Here is a 20,244-nt window from a genome sequence, read left to right as displayed (position 1 = left end):
TCTCAGGGATAAAGAGTGAACTAGGATTGCTTGAACTTTCCAGAACCTTCCTCCAACGTCATGTTTAAGTTTGTGGATAGTTTATGTCCGTTTTATTTCTGCTTCAACACTGGCTCATACCTTGAATAGCCCATTTTTACCTCAGTATTGTCTCTCCCCTATTCACCCCACCACCATTCCAACCTAATTCTACATGGCCAGTCACTATTCAAAAGCATACACTTCAGCCTCTGCTCAGGAAATAGCTTCTCCAGGCCCCCCATCATCTCAAGTAGCCCTTCTCCTCAACTTCTGTCATTTTTATCTTGAACAAGGCATAACTCAGGACTGAAATCAGTACTGTATACAGGCTGCATCATGCTTCCTAAAAACAGCAAGCATTATTATCTTGCTGTATTGGAAATACAGCTCCTGATGAACCACACACTATTTGCTGTCTTTGTAGTTGCAGCACCGTCTCTTCCACATCCCACTATAGTCAACCATCAGATCTCTGACAAATTAAACAACAAAGCATTGACAGCAGAGATTTGGAAGAGAAACGAAGAAGAGAATTTTGTAAAGGTCTGTAACATCACACCAAAGGAAAACTGCAGTTCCTGCAATGATACTGTGACTTTGCACGTGATATTCCAAGATTGGGACTAAGCATATGGAGCTTAAAAAAATGCAAGTGACAGCCTGCAAGAAAAAAGAATCAGCTGTTTATAAACAAACAAACAAACCCTACATCAAAACAAGTCAAAATTGGCTAAACCCCCTAGTACATATATGTAGTTTATATGCCTTCAGTGTAGATTGTCTTCCTCTGGACACTGAGAGAAATGGAATACCATACAAGTTTTAGACCTAAATTAAAGCCACCTAACCGAATTAAGTAAAAAAAAAAATCTATAATCATATTTTAATGCATAAATTCCTTATTGTCATTTTTAGTTGACAAATATCTATTTCATAGCAAAACAACATCATAGGAACAGCTGGATGGCAGTTTTAAGCTCAAATGAACCAGTGTCACATGCTGACAAGTCATCTCTCTGATTGCTTTTGAATGGCAGCACATGCAGATTTATTCTATGCCATAAATTAGAACAATTATTTCTCTGTAGTTCACTTTTTATTTCAGTGAGCCATTGCACATATTTTTAAAGGATATCTTCCCTTTCCTTGATGATAAGTTCATTCTGTTCCTCTAGCTGTCTGATCTTCTTCTCAAATGATTCCTGTTCAGCTTTCAGCCGTTCTTCTGTCACCTCTTTTTCTTCACTTACCCTGAAAAGAATTTGAGAAAAATAAAATATATGCCCATAACCATAGTGTCTGCCTTCCAATTCCTCACCACTTTGCAGGTAAATGGATAACACCCTCTCCACCCTTAAACAGGTTCGTTCCTCACAATGCTTATTTTATTACATTACAAGGGAGGATGTATATGACTTTATGCAATACATCATTTCTTCAAAGACACCAATCTCAGTAGAGCATATGCACATTAATGGGCAGCATGGAAGAACAAAGTAAGGACCTGAACCCACAATTACCTTTTGCAGCCTGATTCCCTGCAGCCATAATGAAGACTCACTGGGATCCTTGCAAGCCCAGGGCATGAAAACAGAAAACTCAAATGGGAGAGCTTAACTGACAAGACAGGAAGGAAATTGGAAAACTTTTCTATTTCTTAATCTATAAAGTAATCCTTCTTTCACATTTACTGGTCAAACATAAGTCCAGGAAAGAATCATTTTTCTTGTTAGCTTTCTCCAAATAAAACAGTTTGTCCTGTTCCGGGGATTTTAAAATATCAAGCTGCAGGAGTAAATTTTCCTTTCTGTCTGGGGCATGGCACCCTGTATCTTGCTGCTCAGTGTAAATAACTGGATCAAGATTAAAAGATGACAATGTGAGAAAGGTTTACAATGATCATTTATTCTGCACCTCAAGAGTAGGCTGTAAAAACAATTATTCTGGTATCACGTAGGCAAGAAGATCATTATGCACAGATCATTCTGTAACTATGCTAAAAAACATGGCTTAGAAATCATGGTTCTATAAAAGCTCCACAAAAATATTAAGTAATGAGCTTAGACTAATAAATATTATTGCTCTGCACTTAGGCAATTTCTGTTGCTGAAGGCTCTTAAAGTTCAGTCTTTTATGATGATGAAACAGCTGCCACAGTACAGGTGACAGGAGACCAAAGCAGTATAACTTTTAAAAAACTTCAACTTCAACTTCCTTTGAGTGGAACAATCATATAGAAAGAGGAAAGAGGATAAAAAAATACATGAAATATACATATATATATCTCTATGCCTGGACTAAGCCTTTCACTCATCCCATCAGACTCACTGCCATTCTTGACAGAGAGCTCCAACGAAGGACTGACACATCCATTCGACATCATGGTGTTTCCCTTAAGAGGACACAGATTTATTTTGATCTTCCAGAAGAAAAGCCATAAATACCACAATTGGGTCACTCCCCTGGGGTGAACTCTAGCATTCCTCAACTCTAAGATTAACCCACAGCCCTTCCCATATCAGCTTGAGAGGACTGCATTAAGTTGGAAATAACAGTATTGAAACTCACATTTTTTTCTCTACAAACCTAGATGGAGACAAACAACAGATAACATACAATCAAATTCTTTAAATTGGGTTGGTTATAAAGCTTGGATCAAACTATTAATTGGAAAGTTTCTAAATTACAGGAAAAAAAGTACATGGATTAAGTGTAAAAACATTCCACTATTCATATGCCCATGGTCTCATTTACAATGCTGGCCCTGGCCTGGGAAGGTGTGATGAGTTCAACCCATTCCTAAAGCCCCCGGCCCTCCACTCACATGCTTGTGAGAGCTGTGCACACAGCATTAAAAAAAACAGCAAAGGGAACCAGCTTTATTAACTCTGGATAAATACCAACACCTACACGCTCCTTACCTAAGCAGGCAAACTTTTGAAAAATATCTACCACACATTATTTCTTTGCCCCCTGATGCAGCAACAGCTACAGCACACGTGCCACAGGCTGCAGACCCAGGCTTTAGCAACTAACCGCGAGTTCTAGAGCCATCAGGGGACTACAGAATATATGACCTTCCTTCACATTATCAGTGAAAGATGCAAAAATAAAAAAAAAGAAAATAATTCAGACAAACACAATGAAGACAGCTATGACCATGTGGATGAAAGACAAGAAGTAAAGGAGCAGGGCAGGGAATTGGAAAGGAAAGAGAGGACAAGTATCATCTCCAGGACACTCTGTAAGGAAGGAAGTTTGCTTACTAACTGCAGGAGTGATGCTACATGAAAAAAAGGTTCAAGGCAACTGAAACATGGGGCTATGCTAGCACCCAATAACACTAAACTCAAACATAAGAAAATAAGGTGAGAAAGAACAGGGCACTAGAGAAATCAGACTAAACCTAGCAGGTTTTACTCATCTCTGGATTCTGTGATTTGCTGCTTGTATCAGTGTGCATCACATTCACGTGCTGTGTTTGTATTTAACACAGATCACAGCAAGTTGTCACACTCCCAGACACATGAATATATTATGCCACATATCTTATGCAGTAAATGACTGAGAACAGTAAGTGATCTTAGGAGAAATGTGGCAGTATGTGTTTATGTATCACAAAGCAGAAGACAGCCCATAAAGCGCAGGCAAGATACAGAAGACAGTCACTCACAGGAGGTGGCAAAAGGAAGTTAGAGAAAAGGAATACAAGAATGTCATCAGATTATGCTGGATTTATGTCACTTCCTATAAATAGCTCAGTGAGATTTTTTTTATATACTTATTTCTTTGCCTTCTGGCAGTAAAGAACAGATGATTTCTAGCAGAAGGAGGAAGGACTCCACTGATGCCATACAAAAACATTACAAGGCTCATATGCTCCTCAAAAGGATTTTCACCCACTATTCATCTCCTTGGGTCAGAAAAGAGCGGTGAAAGAATGAAGGCACAACTGCAAAGGGCACAGCTGCTCCACTGGGCAACATGCAGGTGTTCAGCTCCATTGTTTTTGTTTCCAGGATCAAATAGAGGACTGATGACAAAGATGACAAATCAGCAGAACTGATCCTCTCATTTAGTGTCTGAAGCATTTTGTTGCACACAATTCACATTGACCCACCTTGTGTCATAGGATATGCACCATCTTGTTTCAAGATTTGCTTTAAATTTGACAGTTTATATGAATTCAATATAATAAATTCATAGTAAAATTCAAAGCTTACATAATTCTAGATGCACTTAAATCAATATTTTAATTTCATTTTACAGGAGCCTCTGTAGAAAAAGAAAAACTCATAACACAGATATATTGACAAAAACCCCTCCTAGGACATCAGCCTGAGGGTTAAAATTAATTCCTAGTTCACCAGTTCCAATTACTGTGTTGTGCTACCAAGTCCACTGCTGATACCAGTGTTTCTGTCTGATCTAAAGAAGAAATTGATCAACAAGTTTACTGGTGACACCGACTCATTCCACTGAGTAAGCAGGATTGATGCTCTCCAGGTGGAATTTCTGAAGCACTGCACAAGTCAACAGCACTTCAAGTTTTATTTATTTAATGAAAAACTGACACGCACAAGAAAGAGCCGTGATAATACTCACATCAACACTACACTAGGGACAGAACTCAAAAGAACTCTTCCTGACTGAAAGTACTCACAATCTTTAAAAATGTAGAGTTTTAAAAATGTTAAAAAAAAAAAAAAAAAGAGCTTTTACCAAGAGAAATATGAAATGCATTAAGAACTGTGGCTCAGCAAATTAAGACAGAGGACAAACAAAACAAACAAAAAGCAGAGATACAAACACTGGAAACTTCCCTGATCAGTCCTATGCTCTTTGGGAACACTTAACTGTTAGGAAACAGTAACCTGGTATTCGTCTGCCAACTAGCTAGCAAAGATGAAAACATTTTGGTGACCATTTTTGAAAACTACAAGTTTTTAAATTTCAAGCAAAAAGTGGCATCTGAAACAGGCAAGTCCATCACAGGAGTCAAAAATCAAGCAAGGATCAAGATAAGGGCATCATGCAAAGTCCAGCACACATGGATATCATGGAATGAAACCAGCTGATATCCCGACTGAAAGACATACTCCAGAAAGGCAAAAACAGAACTTTCCATGGCAGAGTTGATTCTGCCTCTGGCACAACTGAGCAAAAAAGTGACTTTTAATACAAGCACTCCAGGAAGAGAGAATGGCAGTATTTTTTGTCCAAGAACAATGTTCACAAATCTGATACATTTTACTCCAGTATCATGGGCAGTTTGTACAAATTAAAAAAAAAATTAACAAAAAAAAATACGGTCCCAAAACCTAATTGAAATTGCTGCACAATGGATAAATTTTATGATATGCATCTTGCAAAATACAAAACTAGATCTCACAGCATGAATTTATAGCTACAAATGACTTTTAAAGCACAAAAGGTAAGTGTGATTGGTGATACAATAATCCTGGGCATGCTTTTCCTATCAGTACAAAGCCATTTGCCAGACAAGCTTAGGGATATCTCATTTGCAGTCTCACTGCCTGACCAATTAAGAGAACTGAAGCACAATATTGCTCCTAAAGCAGCATACAAAAAAAAAAAAAAACCAAAGAAAAGATTTTGAGGTTAAAGCCAGGTAACAATTTGGTTAAATATGAAGTAGTGTAACCCAGGAGAGAAGGCAACCCTAGAAGTCAAACACTGCAGATTTGTAATATAGGTTTCCACAGGCAAGTTGTCCTTCAAAGATCCTGGAAGAAAAGCACTTAAACAGCAGATATATGCTACAATAGTTTTACTGTCCTCCTTTGTAATGGTTTCCAGTTCTGTAACCAAATTAACCTTCTGTTTTGATTCCCATTTTCACCTTTTGTTGGAAAATTTCAATTTTAGTTGGTCGATTTCATCTTATCAGGATAAAAAGTCCAGATAAAGCAATGGCAGTAGAAAAGACTGGCATCCCAGACTGCTAGCATCCTACAAAGGGTTTAGGAATCCAAGGCCTTGGGAAGGAGGAAGCATCTTCTCAGCAAGGGTCAAATGCATGTCTGAAGGCTGTTTGGTAGCTGCCAGTCACAAGTCATTCTGGGTATGCCAGTGATCTCAGCCAGAAAGACACTAACAGGATAGCAAGAACTGTCTTGTATCTCATTTGGAAAGGGCAATCACTCCCTCCCACGGGTGAGTAAGGGCATTACGATTCCTTTCTACCTAAATTGCTTTAGAAGATTTATTTGCAAAGACAACAGGGAGCCAGCTATCTCCATGTTTATCTTATCCAAAGAAAGAAAGAATATAAAGTAGCTAGATACCAATTTTCACCACTAAAAACAAAAATTAAACTTTCATGAACCATTCTCTGTCACTTAGTCAAGGCCTCTGCTCACTCTAAAGCAAATTGCACATGTGAGCTGTACAGGTAGGTGAACTCGGCAGGCAGGGAAGAAGCATTTGTGATACACCTGTCATACTAGGAGCCCCAAAGTCACAGAGAAGTACGGCTATAGGTGTGGCCTGTATCAGCTAGGAGTGAAGGGAATGCTTGCAAGCACACACACGTCCACTCTCTCTGCAAAGAAATTTGAGATCCTCTCCATTCAGCCAAACACCATGACAGAGAGAGCTCTCAAAATCTGCATAACACTTGGAAGTATTTCACTCTAGAACACTTCATAATCATTCTCAGTGTGGTGTTTAGCAAATTCTTAACGTTCAGCAGTCAACTGGCCACATCCCAGCAGACCCTGCACGGTTCCTTCTCAGAGAGGCTGATGTGTCCGGACACTGGCACGGAGAACGAGTGTGAGGAACTTTCAGTGTCTTCACCACCTCACTGCTCATTTCATTACATAAGCTGATGACTGCTTCAGAAGTAGCCTGCTGTAATAAAAGCTCAGAGAAAGTCTTCCTTCCTCCTTTTTAAAAGGACTTGGCTTATGGGCAGAGATAAAAATTTGTTGTTACTGTGCCACCTTCACCACCATGACAGCAGCACCTCACTGAAAACATGAAGGTGCCATGCTGGTTGCTTTTGAAAATAAAGGCTGATCACACTCAAGAATTTACTCACAAAGCATTTTGGCATTCATGGGCATGACTCATTCTACTCAGAAGCTCCTCTATAAACACAGTTTGAAAAGAATCTGCTGACACAATAAATAAAAAAGTTCAAATTTGCAACATTTGAGTATTTTAAACTTTGGAAGCAGTTTGTCTCTCTCATTTCACCTTAAAAGGGAAGACAAGACTGTATACATTCAAAGAAAGGCGAGGTAATTGTTAGATTTACAGGTGGCAGCACAGATCAAAAACTACGATTATTTAGCCTAGAAAGGAAGATTAGAAAGGATACAGCTGAGTCGTTTCCTTTGACCCTGTCTCAAAATCCAATTTCATAAAGTCCCTAACAGCTAACATGATGTCAGACACTGGAATCCCCAGCAGCAGAGCATTACAGCCAAGTAACTGACTTTTTTTTCAAAGAAAAGGATATATTAATGCATCTGGCATTAGAATTTACTCATACCAACACAAAGTGTGACACTTGAGTGAATGCAGTGGCACACACCCCCTCAGTGTTCAAAAGTGCAATGGGAGTAGGAGTTGGAGGAAGAGAAGTAAAAATTGGGAAGAGAAAGAAAAGTACATGAGCTCTCCTTGAGCAGTCCCTGAAGTCAGGAAAAGGCCACTAGCCTGAACTGCTCAAGCAAGACCTGGTTGAAATTCGAGCCCCAAGAGTTCATCGTATTTTGCAACTGGTTTCCACACAGACAGAATTTTACCACTTTACAAAAGCCTTCATGAAGCCACTTACTGACCAATCTATTTCTGTCCACCTTCCTGCGTCAAACCTGCACGAATTAGTCTCAACCACCATCTTTTTCATTCATAAATTGTAGCAAAATAAGGAATAGTGAGGTATAGCCCTGGTCAAGTGAGACCTTTATTATTCCAAGTATTTACTGCAGGTCAGTCTTCCTGGAAAACTTTCAGCTTTCTGCTGGTCCTTTTTCTTCTCTGAAATAGCAGAGAATGTTCTAATGCATGTAAGAGCACTCCATCATGGTACAACTAAGGGTGAAAATTATGGAGAGTTTTAAAAAAGTGACGAGGTGAGCTGAATTAAAGTTCAACTTCCCTATTACTCTGCAAAGGACTTTTAATTACATCCAATAAAAATATGATTAGCTTTAAAAATAAAAGAGAACTAAGTATAAAATAATAGTGTTCCACTAATTTTACTTTTCAAAATTAATGTTGCTGCACCTTCTATTTTTCTTCAAAGAAATGTCAGGCAGAAATATCAAGCTGTCCTAAGGGAAAAATCACAGCATCTGAGATTTAAGAAGAATCCCATGCTCAAATGAATTAGTGTACTACTATTCACTAGAGAGCACTGTATTATGAGGAACAATGTAATAAAAGGGTTTTTTTAATATTAGAATATAACTCTATATATCAACAGTGGCAACAGTGTCCAAATAGCTCCGACATCTGACAATTTGGAACCAGGCTTCTCAGCAATCTACTCTTTATGACAGTCTTAACTATACATTTTCTAACACAAGATATGATAAAATAGAGTTGCAAGCATGAAGAACTTCAGAAATTACTGAAATACTGTATGGCAAGAAATCCTATATTAGTACAAATTATTAGCAGGTAAAATGGTCCACTGGATGAGGATAATCAGAGAGAAAATATTCCTAGCTGCACCAGAGAGTTATTGCATGACCTTGAGCAAGTAACTTAATTTCTCTGTCCAAATTTTCCTATATAAAAAGAAAAGGGACAGTAATGCTTGCCAATTACTGCACAGGCATGTGAAATCTATGGCAAAAAGTATTTCATTAATATCAGAGAATCTGCCTTCTGTTAAAAAAAAAACCTGCCTTTAAAAATTCTACATGTGGACACTAACTTTTACCCAAAGGACCCGAGAGCATCTCACGATACTTCCCCCACTGATGTTGTGCCAAAGACTGACAAAGGTCCACGTGGTCCTCCTCATTCTTACAGCCACCATGTAAGAAGTGGACTTCCAGATATTCCCAGTTGTTAGGGACAGAGAGCAGGACTAAAATGTCCTCACTCAAATTCAACCCACCTTTTATCTTTGTGAATGTAACCAGCACTAGAACAAAACTGAAAAAGGCTTCTGCTAAAGCTGAGAAATTTGCACTACTTGAGCCTCTCCTTTCAAAGAATAGGTAGAACCTGAAGAAATTAATCAAAGTAAAAGTTTGGCTAGATAAGTAGAAGTTACACAGGCAAATATTGATCAACATGTTTCAGCCATTAAGATCAGCAACCCACCTTCAACATGGCATCTCATACAAAATCTTACCTCCTGCCAAACATCAAGCACTACAAAGTTTCATAGCAACAAAGTTTGTCATTTCCAAAAGCAGCATGTTTTTATTTAAAGCACATGATACTTGCAACAAACAAAATCCTAGACTTGTGATTAGGCTTATATGGATGAACTACTGCTGGTCGCTAAACTTTGGCTTTTGTTTTAAATATACATTTAGGGGTCACAAAGCAAGGAAAAACCAATCAGCTTGCTTCATTGTTCATATCTCTTGCAGCAAGAAAAATTACCTTATGCAAATATTCAGTATCATAATGCAGTTTTACATTGTTTGATGTTAATTAGAGGAATGACTCCTTTTAAACATAATGCATTTTCAGGTGATGCTTCTTCTTACCTGGCAAGTTCTTTAATTAAGTTTGCAATGCGTCTCTTGTCCTCAGGACACAAATCCTTTAAAGAAGCACTCTTCATTCCTCCTTCATTAGTGACCTGAAAATTTAAAGTAACATTTTAGAAAGTACCGTTTAAAAGAAAACAAATATTTCATAAGATATTAAAAGCATTTCAAGACCTAATAATTACAAGCTGAAAGCAGATCAATTCCAACTGGAAATAAAATTCGTATTTTTAAAAAAACGTTAAGTACATTTCAGCAAAACAAATTACCAAATTGCGGAGAATTACTTTAAGAGTCTTTTAATTCAAACGCAAGCTGCTAGCTTCTATAAGAAACATGCTGGGTAAAGTTTTAAGACATGCACTATTCATTGATTCACAGTAGACAAAGGGAAGTAGGTTCTCATGACTTGGAAATCCAGTGCAGTGATACCCAAATCCAAGTCCAAACTTTATTATCACACAGAGTAGAAAGTAAGAAAAATATATCCTGCCTCAGAGTTTACGACCAAAGCATACGAAACAGCAAAGTATTGTTAGTAGACAGTAAGTCCTTATTTCATTTTTCTAATACACAGGAAAGTCCAGACCCTTTCACACATGGCTACTGTTTGATCTGAATGGCTTATTTGCTACCACTGCAGTTAACACCCGTCAAAACAGGCCTGTAACAGACCCAGCACTTCAGGCCTTTAATGCACTCCTTTAACACACAGAGAACCGCTGCTCTTGCTACCAGTGCCCACCAGAGGGCCTGCACCGCTGCCCGTGTACCGCTGAGGGCAACACATTCCCTACCTCGGGATGCTTCAGAGCAGGAAAAGGTTCTAAATTGGGTTTATTTATCACAAAATTCCTGTGACCGGGGGACGCGGTTCTGCAGTGCTCGCGGACGGCACGAGATGCGAATCCCAAGATGAACGCGGCAATAAGGGCTATGCTATTCTGCTCGAGGTTTTGACAAGTTTCAGTATCTCCACTCAATCTGATTTATTTCAGTTTAGACTTTTATAAACCTACAAATATTACAAACCTCCCCAGCTTAACGTGAGATAAAAGAATGCAGCCGAATGCCCCGCAGTTTGGCCAAGTTAACACAACAGAGCACAAAAAGCCTGCACAGCTAACGCTGGGCTTCTCCCCTCTCATTAGCAGGAACAGCAGCTGATCTACACCCACCACAGAGGAAGTGACCCCTTTCACTCTCAGCTAATTGCTTCTTAAACAGTAGCTTAAAACAATTAAAGAACAATGTCCTCTAGTAAAAGAGGACTCATGGTCACCCACCTGACCCTTCAGTACATTCTTATTTTGACTTCAATGTATTTTCCCCAGGTAGGGGGAAGGAGTCTCACAAGGCAAATTTTAGCACCTTTCAAGGGGACATCTAATTTCAGTTTCCTTCCTAAACATATGCTGCTTACAGTCATACAAATGAAGAGACAGTGTCTTTAACTTAACTGAATTCAACTACAGTACCTTTGAAGGAATTTCACTTTCCATGCTAAAAATGTCTGACTTTTTTTTCAGCAGCCAGACAATGGAACTTCTTTAAGAAAAACAAAAAGTTACAGGACAATTTTCACTCAAAAAGACAGGAGCTTGATCACATTAGCGAAGGAGATTTTAACAGAAGGTACCTCAAACTATTACCCAAACCAATGTACATACTGTCAGACTAACATTTGTGCACAGGTACGCAGAGGTAGCACAATACAAATTCTCAGAGGCAGACTTGTACCATAACACATGTCAAAAAGAAGCTGTGGCATCATGCACAGCAACAGCTCAACCATCAAAACAAGACAAAAAAGGAGGTAGAAGCCAAGACTGTATTGTCTCCTCTTCCCAGGTTTCTGTCCTTTCTTCACAGTTCAGGACAGAAAGCAGTTTTGTAACTCGGTATTTGTAAGATACTCTCTACACCTTGGAAGGTGACAATCTGCCTGACAAAATCACACGGAATCACAGGATGGTTAAGGTTGGAAGGGACTTCGGTAGCTCATCTACTCCAGCCTACTCCACATTGCTCAGGATTATGTCCAGGCCAGGCTGGATACGGCTCTGAGCAGTCTGGACTAGGGAAAGGTGTCCCTGTCCGTGTCAGAAGGGGTTGCACGAGATGATCTTTAGGGTCCCTTCCAACTTAAACCATTTTATGATTCTTTGTTAAAGTAAAGCCATCAGCTCTCCCTAGACATGCACACAACATCTGGCAGAAAATGAGTTGTGCTGGTGATGAAAACTCCACGCAAAAGGAGTTTTTCTTCCATAACAAGTGAGACACATTTGTTCTATTTGTTTCAAGTAATTCAGAGCTTATCTTCAGACTACAAAGTTTCCATGAGGATTTGGCAAGGTAAGAGAAAAACAGAAGGTTATAAAAGACAGAAAAGAAACAGAGTTTTGAACGCATTTAACTGTCAATATCATAAAAGCACGAGTCACCAATTAAGATTTCATGTATCAGGCATTATATAAAAAAGCACACAAAAATCCATTTATACCACAACGGTTTTCAAAAAAAAAAAAAAAAAGGAGTAAAAACTCTCTAAACAACAAGTAATGCAATCAACACACCATTCAACAAAACAGATTTTAATGTGACACATTGAAGGCATCTATGAGGCAGCAGGCTTGTAGATACTTATGAAGAGATGCTTCTCCATAAAGACTCTGCATAATGGGGGCTATTTGTGGAATTTATCTGCATGTCACTTAACGGCATCATTTGCAAAGCAGAGGTACATGCCAGCATCCTAAAAGCAAGTACTGATAAACAGAGAAATGGAAAGGGATAAGTCCAGGAAGGCCCTAAAAATTAATACCAGTGTCATGCTGAAGGATTCAAAAAGCAATGACACTGTCAAAGCAACGAGAACTGAGTGATCTGTCTTCACATCAGAGTTTTGAACATACATGTGAGACACAGCATCCACCCAGTGCACAGAAGACTGGGAAGGACATCTTAGCCCAGATGGAGAACAAGATCTAACTGCATGATAATACAACAATGATGCAGAGCAGTCCAAAGTTTCAGATCCTGCCTGTAAGTGGAAGGATGCCAAACTCTAGTGATTTACAAATGAATACTAGGAAAGAGACTTAACAGTACTCAAATAACTTAAACAGTCATTGCACTATACAAACCATGTTAGAAAAATGGCACCTCTCAACAGATTTCTGAATATCACAGTATCTACCACAACACAGAATAACCTTCCAAAAAAACCCCACTGCTTTGAAATTTCTAATGCAATTGTAGGAAAAGTGTCACCTCTTCTCACAGAAGGAGACCACACAATTCAAAGCAGAACCAAATGCAGTGTCAATGGACAAAGCTACTTCTGCTACTCACATGCATTTTGAACTTCTACATCAAAAACAGAAAGTGATCTTACCCTAATAACATGAGCAGCCACAGTGAAAAGGTCTCCAAGAACAGTTTTATAGGTCTTGTTTCTAAATGATATGACTACAGCAATGAAACTGAGTAGATTGAACACAACTTTCGGCATGTTTGCTCAGTAAAATACAGGTTAGGTGCTATCCAAGACTACACTCACTGTCTCTCTACAAATACACACATAGAAATATATATAATCTCTTTTACATAGCTCCAGTTACACACAAATTACATAAATTAGCACATTCACCCTTTGTTTTCTTTAGATGATAAATTCTGTCAGCAAGCCACCATGTAAGTGGGCAAAAAGTATAAGAGGTTGTAAAAATAAAAGTATTCTAATGCTGTGTAAGAGTTTTCAATCTAAATATAAAATCTGACATTTTTCTACTAAGTCTTAAGAGCAATAAAAATTTGCCTTTTCTGACCTGCTGCCCTGTCAGATCTCCCACACTTCTATCCGGATCCATGGAAACAGAAGCAACAGCTACAGGCACAGTTTGACTTGTCTGATATTTTGGCAAACAGCTTGTTTTTAAATTTCCTTTTGTAGATACTCCTGTAAATGAAAGACAAGCAGAACACACAGATTACAAAGTGAAAAGAGACCCTTCTCTTGCCTTGTACAACAGGACTTCCACGAAGGCATCTTTGCCTTAGCAGCTCTTTCTGAAAAGAATGAGCACGTCAGGTATATGTTTGCAGTTTCCCCCCAGCCTCTCACTCCACACAAAAATTCATTACGATTAATGTATCAGCAGAAAAAGAGGCGTATGGCACTGAAGTGCATGCAGCCACAAAGAGCAACAAAGTAAGTTCTGAAAGGCACATCTTCTGATGGAGGTTCAGTGCAAAAAAACCCTGTTTGTTTAAGATGCAAAAGCATAAAATTGAGCTTCTCCTTTGACACTCAAAGACAAAAAGGAACCAAGCAGTACTGCTGCTTAAAGTACCACTCATACGATAAAATACCACTTTTCTGTTATACAATCAACCTACTGACTGCCCAGGCTAATTGTTCCTTTCAGGACCAGGAATATGAGTAAGGCAACACTTCAGTGCACACTCCACAGATCATCTGTAAAAAACTTCCTGGCATAATTAGAATTAGTTCACCACTACCAATGGTGAGAATGTGAAAGCACTGAAAATCCTGATGCTGCAATTATAAAGTGCCCACACTGATACTAACACTAAAACTGCCCAGGGCCAGATTAAAGCCCGTAGCTTCTTGGTACTGGTTTGAGTTTTGACTGTTCAGAAGTGCAAAAAGGTTTTGAACAAAAAATATTAATTTTATACTAGCAGATAGAATACACTTATTTGGGTAATGAATTTCAGAAGTGTACCAGAAACCCCACTGAAAGAACTAAATTATAAGCTTTAACATCTCCATGCTCATACACAAAGGAAAACAATGTTCCTGGAACTCTCTTTCACAGAAGTGGAAGAGTATTTCCCAGAGTGAGTCGATTTACATCATTTAGGAACACTGCCTTCTTTCCAGGGCACAGAGTGTAACCATCTCACATCACCTGGCTTGAACTATGCTAGTTACAAAACACACACAGTTTTTGAACAGAGCTATTTGGCCAGTAGTTTTGGAGGGTAACCATGCTACTCCAAACTAGAGAGTAGGATTTCTCAAAATTTATAACTGCTGGATGACATATACACAATTTTACCAAAGTTAATCATGCCCAGATATGTTTTCAGGACCTGGTGTCACTGTAAGAGCTGTGTTTGAAAACAATCAGAGAATTTTAAAGGGGAACTAAGAACACTCATCTTTTCCCCAGCAATGTAGGCAAGCTTGCATTCAGTATATCAAGGTCAAAAGAACTAATAAAAAAACCAAAAAATTACTTTTGCTTTACATAATGAATCTTCATTTCAAGTGATATCTTCAAAATTTACAAAAGACCTCGATACCTCTAATGCTTCAATATTCTTTGGAGACCACATTAAAAATTCAGCTTAGCTTATAAATTGGATAAAACTATGCTGTACCTGCAACAGAAACAGCTCCCCTGAAACTATTCATTTTATACAGTATGCTTATCTAAGCAGCAGAGCATAAATCCTCTGCTGTAATCCTATATGTCCCATTACAACCTGTGATGACTCTCTACCTTACACACTTAACTACACAAACCACGTACCTGAAAAGACATTGCAAATTTTATCAGGAAAAAAAAACAACTTTGTTTACATCTATTAGAAGGTCATACCTGTAACAGGTACCATTGGCTCTTCTTCATCAGAAACTGTATGTGGTTTTGTTAAAGGTAATAAAAAGAGAGCAAGTTTGGCTCTTTAAACAGAACTGTAAAAATAAGTATTTGGGCTCTTAATTTTAAAAGACTTTTGAAAAGAAAACAAACTGGTAACAAGTACTGGGTGCAAGAAAAGCAAGGAAAACTCGATTAGAAAAGAACCACCATCACAGAGATTGCTAGAACAAAAGTCATTACTCCTTCTTCACCATGCATTAACTTTCAGCCTTAAAGATTATCTTAGAGGCCACCTTCCAAAAGATCCCAGCGGCCAGCCTCACAAGTGTAATTACTAAGATAATGAAGTAATAATATTTATTTAAATTTAAACAGGTTATTTTTGTATAAGGAACCTCTTTTTGTGAAGGAGAGACAAATTCTGCAAGAGTGTATATATTAATATTGCAATGAAATACATTTTGTACATTCTTATACATTGGATATTCTAAGAAACATAAAGGAGGATAAATGCAAAAGGTTTCAAAGGAAGTTGGTCATTCTCATCAGATCTTCACATGATCAGTAACAGATTAAAAAAACCCAAAAAACAGATAAAGCCTAAGGACTAATTTTCTTTAAGAAGTTTTAAGAACTTTCAAATGTCCCAGAGCTTTAACTATTAAATTACTTGACTGCAGAAAACACTTAGAAATCAGAAAGAACAGGGCACCATATTATTTGTGCTATATCAGCAGTCACTGAACTTGAATCCCTCACCTCCCAGAAACCACTAAAAATACAACTCAGTATAATTCAGGGAAGGGTGTAAACCATACTGCCTTCTTTAAAGCAGCAGTTTCATTTAGCTGAACATAATGATTGTTATTCCCATGTAAGTAACTAACACACTCGGTGGGGCTTAACCCCAGCCAGCAACTCAGTACCACATAGCTGCTCCCTCAGTCCCTGTCCCCTTCCCTGCCCCCCCCAGAGGGGAGCAAAAGCAGAGATAAAAGGTAAAGCTCGTGGGTGGAGATAAGAAAAGTTCAACTGAAACAAAATAAAACAGAATAGGATATTAATACAAATAATACTATTTGTAATGTAAAGGAGAGAGAAATAAAACCCAAAAAGAAACAAGGGATGCACAGTACAGTTGCTCACCACCTACTGACCAATGCCCAGCCTGTTCCCCAGCAATGATCAGCCCCTCCCAGCCAACTCCCTCAGTTTATGTACTGGGCATGATGCTCCATGGTATGGAATATCCCTTTGGTCAGTTCAGGTCAGCTCTCCTGGCCATGCTCCCTCCCAGCTTCTTGTGTAGCTGGTCATTGGCAGAGCACGGGACATTGAAGTCCATGTTTTAGGGTAAACACTGCTGAGCAACATCCCAAACATCGGTGTGTTGTCAGCATTACTCTTGTACTAAATACAGAACACAGCACTGTACCAGGTACAAGACAGAAAATTAACTGTATCCCAGATGAAACCAGGGCAATACGAAAGTGAAAAACAAAAGCAGGGGGCACAGAGTTCTGCCCCACTATCTTTTGTCTATACAGCTTTACTTTCCTCAACCTTCTGTGGTTGGGCAATTGACTCAATTACCTAATTTCTGTACTGTTTACAGATAAATGCAGACAAAGGCTTTGCAGTTGCCTTCATACAATAAAGTCAAGTTATGAAAATATTTCAATCAACATATACTAACTCTTGACTTGACTAAAATTTGATTCTGAGATGGTGCTTAATTTAGTAGATTATTACACAGTGGAGAAAACTAGGAACAGTGTAGGAGCCTCCCCCTGTGGACAGCAACTTCAATCAACACCCACTGTCCGTCACAGAACTGGTACTCAACACACTGGAAGGGCTTGATCACACGCTCCCTTATGATCTTGCTGATGCCCTTTATCACTCATAAACAATTATCACTCATCAGTCTCATACCAGTTTGAAAATACATTCACTGAGTACTGCTGTCAAAGCCACCTCTCTCTACAAACACTGAGAGCACTTCTGTTCTCACCTGTGAGCTGCAGCCTGCTCTCTCCTAGCTGCCAGAACACACTGAGAGCTCACAGCACGAACCAGGTGAGGAACCTGAACAAACTCTGAGAGAAAAGCACTATGTGTGCCCTCTTTTCAAAAAGCACTAACTTAGATCAAAAGTCTGAGCCTGGATCAAAGCCCAGCCCAAACAGCTGTGTCCACCAGGACAGCAAACTGCAGGGCACTGAGGAGCATGTCTTCAGCTCACACTACTACAGGAAACAACTTCAGCACAGGCAATTGCTTACTCAACTGACATATGGTTAATCTGTGTGTAAACACTCGGCTATAGGAAATAAAAAGATTTGCCTAAACAACATTACGCTTTCAGAGCTGGTATTGGCAGCTGTTGTGGATAGATGCCTCGTAGCAGGAAGCAAAAATTAGTCAAAGATGTTGCTACCAGGACCACTCTCCTGTGAAGGTTTGCAGCCCAATGCATTAGAATAACCCCAAGTTGGAGCAGGTAACCTCAATCAGTTGGACCAAAAATCGCAGTGACTCAGGAGCCAATTCGTAAACAGGTCCAACGTCCTTGCCTTGGCGTGCAAGACTGGGAACAGGACCAGTATCAACCTTTCAGCATTAATCCACTGCCACATGCCCCTCAAGACTGACAAGGTAAGTATAGTACTATAAACCTTGTACCACCACAGCTAAAGTTCAGTGCAACAGCACAGACAGGCACTGGAGGAACTACACACTATGATGCTGCAGGGCTCACCTACACAAGCAACAGTGCATCTGCCTTGCTATGCTGAATCTATTCAGCAGTTATGGGCAGAAGTTCAATTTTACAAACCTATTAAACCAACACTACCCAATGTACCGAATCCCCCACCCCCTCCTATTTTTTTTGAAAGCATACATTGTTATTATTTTAAATTGTACGATGCGCATTTCTAAGTATTATATATTTAAAGTATATATATTTATATAAATATACATAAAATATATTTTCCAGGATCAGAGGCAATACTACCTACTCGCCAAAAAACATAAAATGGAAATAACTGTCAGGAAAAAATTCATTCCTTGGAATATCATGACACATGAGTCTGATGATGGGCTCAAGAAACCATATTTGGTCACGGGAAACAACCTGTCACATCAGTAGTCAGTTGATAAAAATACACTGTCAGTGTAACTGCATCAAATGAGCACAGCAGTGACAGTGTGGCAACAAATCTGATATGTGATCACCAACCTTCACACCATCATGGCACAGAGAAATTTGTAGGCAATCTATTTTACTTTACACAGATGGGAAATCATAACAATGTGCTTCCCAAACAGTCCCTGGGATGGCTGGCCCATTTCACTTAAACAGTGCTGTCTAGCGAGTGTGCAATCAAACATAAATACAAGAGCACACACACATACTCTTCTTTTCAGTCTTCCAGCTGATGCTGAAATCCCACTTTCAACATGAGTAATAGCAATCCCTCAAATCCCTCATACCTGGAGCTAAATTGTCAGGTCCTAAATTTCCACCAGGTCAGGCTGTCAGCTCCACCTCAATGTCTTCACATCCCTGAGCCTCTACCTCAGCCCCAGGAGCCCAAACATCAGCTCCTGATTCTCCGAGCCACACAAGCGCATCTCTCTCTAGCCAGGCTTTTACAGGCTGACTCCCCAACACCACAACCACCACCCACTCCATCTACAAGTCTAGCTCCACATAGTCTCCCATAACAGGAGCCTGCCAGTCCTCTGCAGATGAAGCCACCGCAGCTTCACATCTGTCCCTCACAGACAGAGCCCTCTGTGTCCCACACAGGGTCACCCTAAATTTTATGCTTGTAATCAAGCTTAGGTGCCACTCACAAAAGACACATCTGTTCCTTGCTACCTGTTCAGCCTCAGTTTCAAAGAATCTCAGAATTCATTAGTTTGTTAAAGACCTCTGAGATCAGCAACTCCAACCCGTGAACAATCACCCACTGTGTCAACCAGACCACAGCCTGAGTGTCACGTCCAATCTTTCCTTAAACACCTCCAGGGACGGTGACTCCACCACTTCCCCGGGCAGCCCATTCCAATGTCTAATTACCCTTTTCTGTGAAGAAATTCCTCCTAATGTCCAGCTTAAATCTCCCCTGGCGCAGGTTAAGGCTGTGTCCTCTGGGGTCCCCTCACTTTTTACCGACTCCGACCTGGGTCCACACTCCTGTCAGGGGTGAGCTCACCCCTGAGCCTCCCCTTCTCCAGGCTAAAGCACCCCATTCGCTCTATCGATTCTTTTACAAGTTTCCATGAGCTAAACGCAGTTTCCCCATTTCTATATATTTACTTCCTCCAGGACTCCACAGCCCAGTCACACAACCCTCCCTCCTCTGGCAGGCCACTTCTGCCTATCAATCCCGCGCACCCCCCGAACACAGCCACACGCCCATTCCCTCTCCGCAGGCCGAGCCCCCATAACACTCGGTGCCCCCACACCTCTGGTGTCGCGGCCACAGAACCCCACTCGTCCCACAGCCCCGCAACGGCTCCACGCCAAAACCCCCGACAGGCCTCCCCGCACACCCCTGAGGGCCCTCCCCGCCGCCGTCTCCTCGCCCCGAGCCGCAGGGAAGGATACGGCCACAGCCACGGCTCCAGCGAGGACCTCCACCCTCACCGGCGGCCGCCGCCGCCATCTTGAAACAGCCGCCACTCCCCGCGCGCCTCCACCGCCCCCCCGCCGCTCGCTGTCCATTGGCTGCCCGCGTAGGCCGCAAGCGGGGGCGCGGGGCGTCCTGGGAGTCGTAGTCGTTCCGACGCAACAGGACGAGAGCGGCGCAGCCTGGCGGAACTACCACTCCCAGCGCACCTCGCGGCTACGGGGCGGCAGG

At 40.3% G+C, this 20,244-nt stretch overlaps 1 protein-coding gene across 4 annotated transcripts in view; it reads right to left on the bottom strand.

Moving 5' to 3' along the window:
• Positions 1–20,078, bottom strand: part of KIAA1328 (KIAA1328 ortholog) — a 171,326-nt gene extending 151,248 nt beyond the window's left edge. Inside the window, exons 1-5 of one of the 4 annotated variants that reach the window (XM_027656070.1) lie at positions 19,992–20,078; positions 15,368–15,403; positions 13,565–13,695; positions 9,729–9,823; positions 1,157–1,272 (exon numbers count right to left, since the gene is read on the bottom strand). In XM_027656070.1, coding sequence (XP_027511871.1) covers positions 1,157–1,272; positions 9,729–9,823; positions 13,565–13,695; positions 15,368–15,403; positions 19,992–20,049 — 436 coding nt within the window. In that variant the 5' untranslated portion in view covers positions 20,050–20,078. Of the gene's footprint in view, positions 1–1,156; positions 1,273–9,728; positions 9,824–10,224; positions 10,385–13,564; positions 13,696–15,367; positions 15,404–19,849; positions 19,913–19,991 lie in introns of those variants that run through there. The other 3 variants (XM_027656071.1, XM_027656072.1, XM_027656073.1) reach the window with 3 other exon arrangements.
• Between the last annotated feature and the right edge of the window lie 166 nt (positions 20,079–20,244).

Source organism: Corapipo altera, unplaced genomic scaffold (assembly GCF_003945725.1).
Source record: "Corapipo altera isolate COAL_440 unplaced genomic scaffold, ASM394572v1 61553, whole genome shotgun sequence".
Classification (NCBI taxonomy): domain Eukaryota; kingdom Metazoa; phylum Chordata; class Aves; order Passeriformes; family Pipridae; genus Corapipo; species Corapipo altera.
Note: the sequence above shows the minus strand (reverse complement) of the source record. Positions and strands in the feature narration are given on the sequence as shown.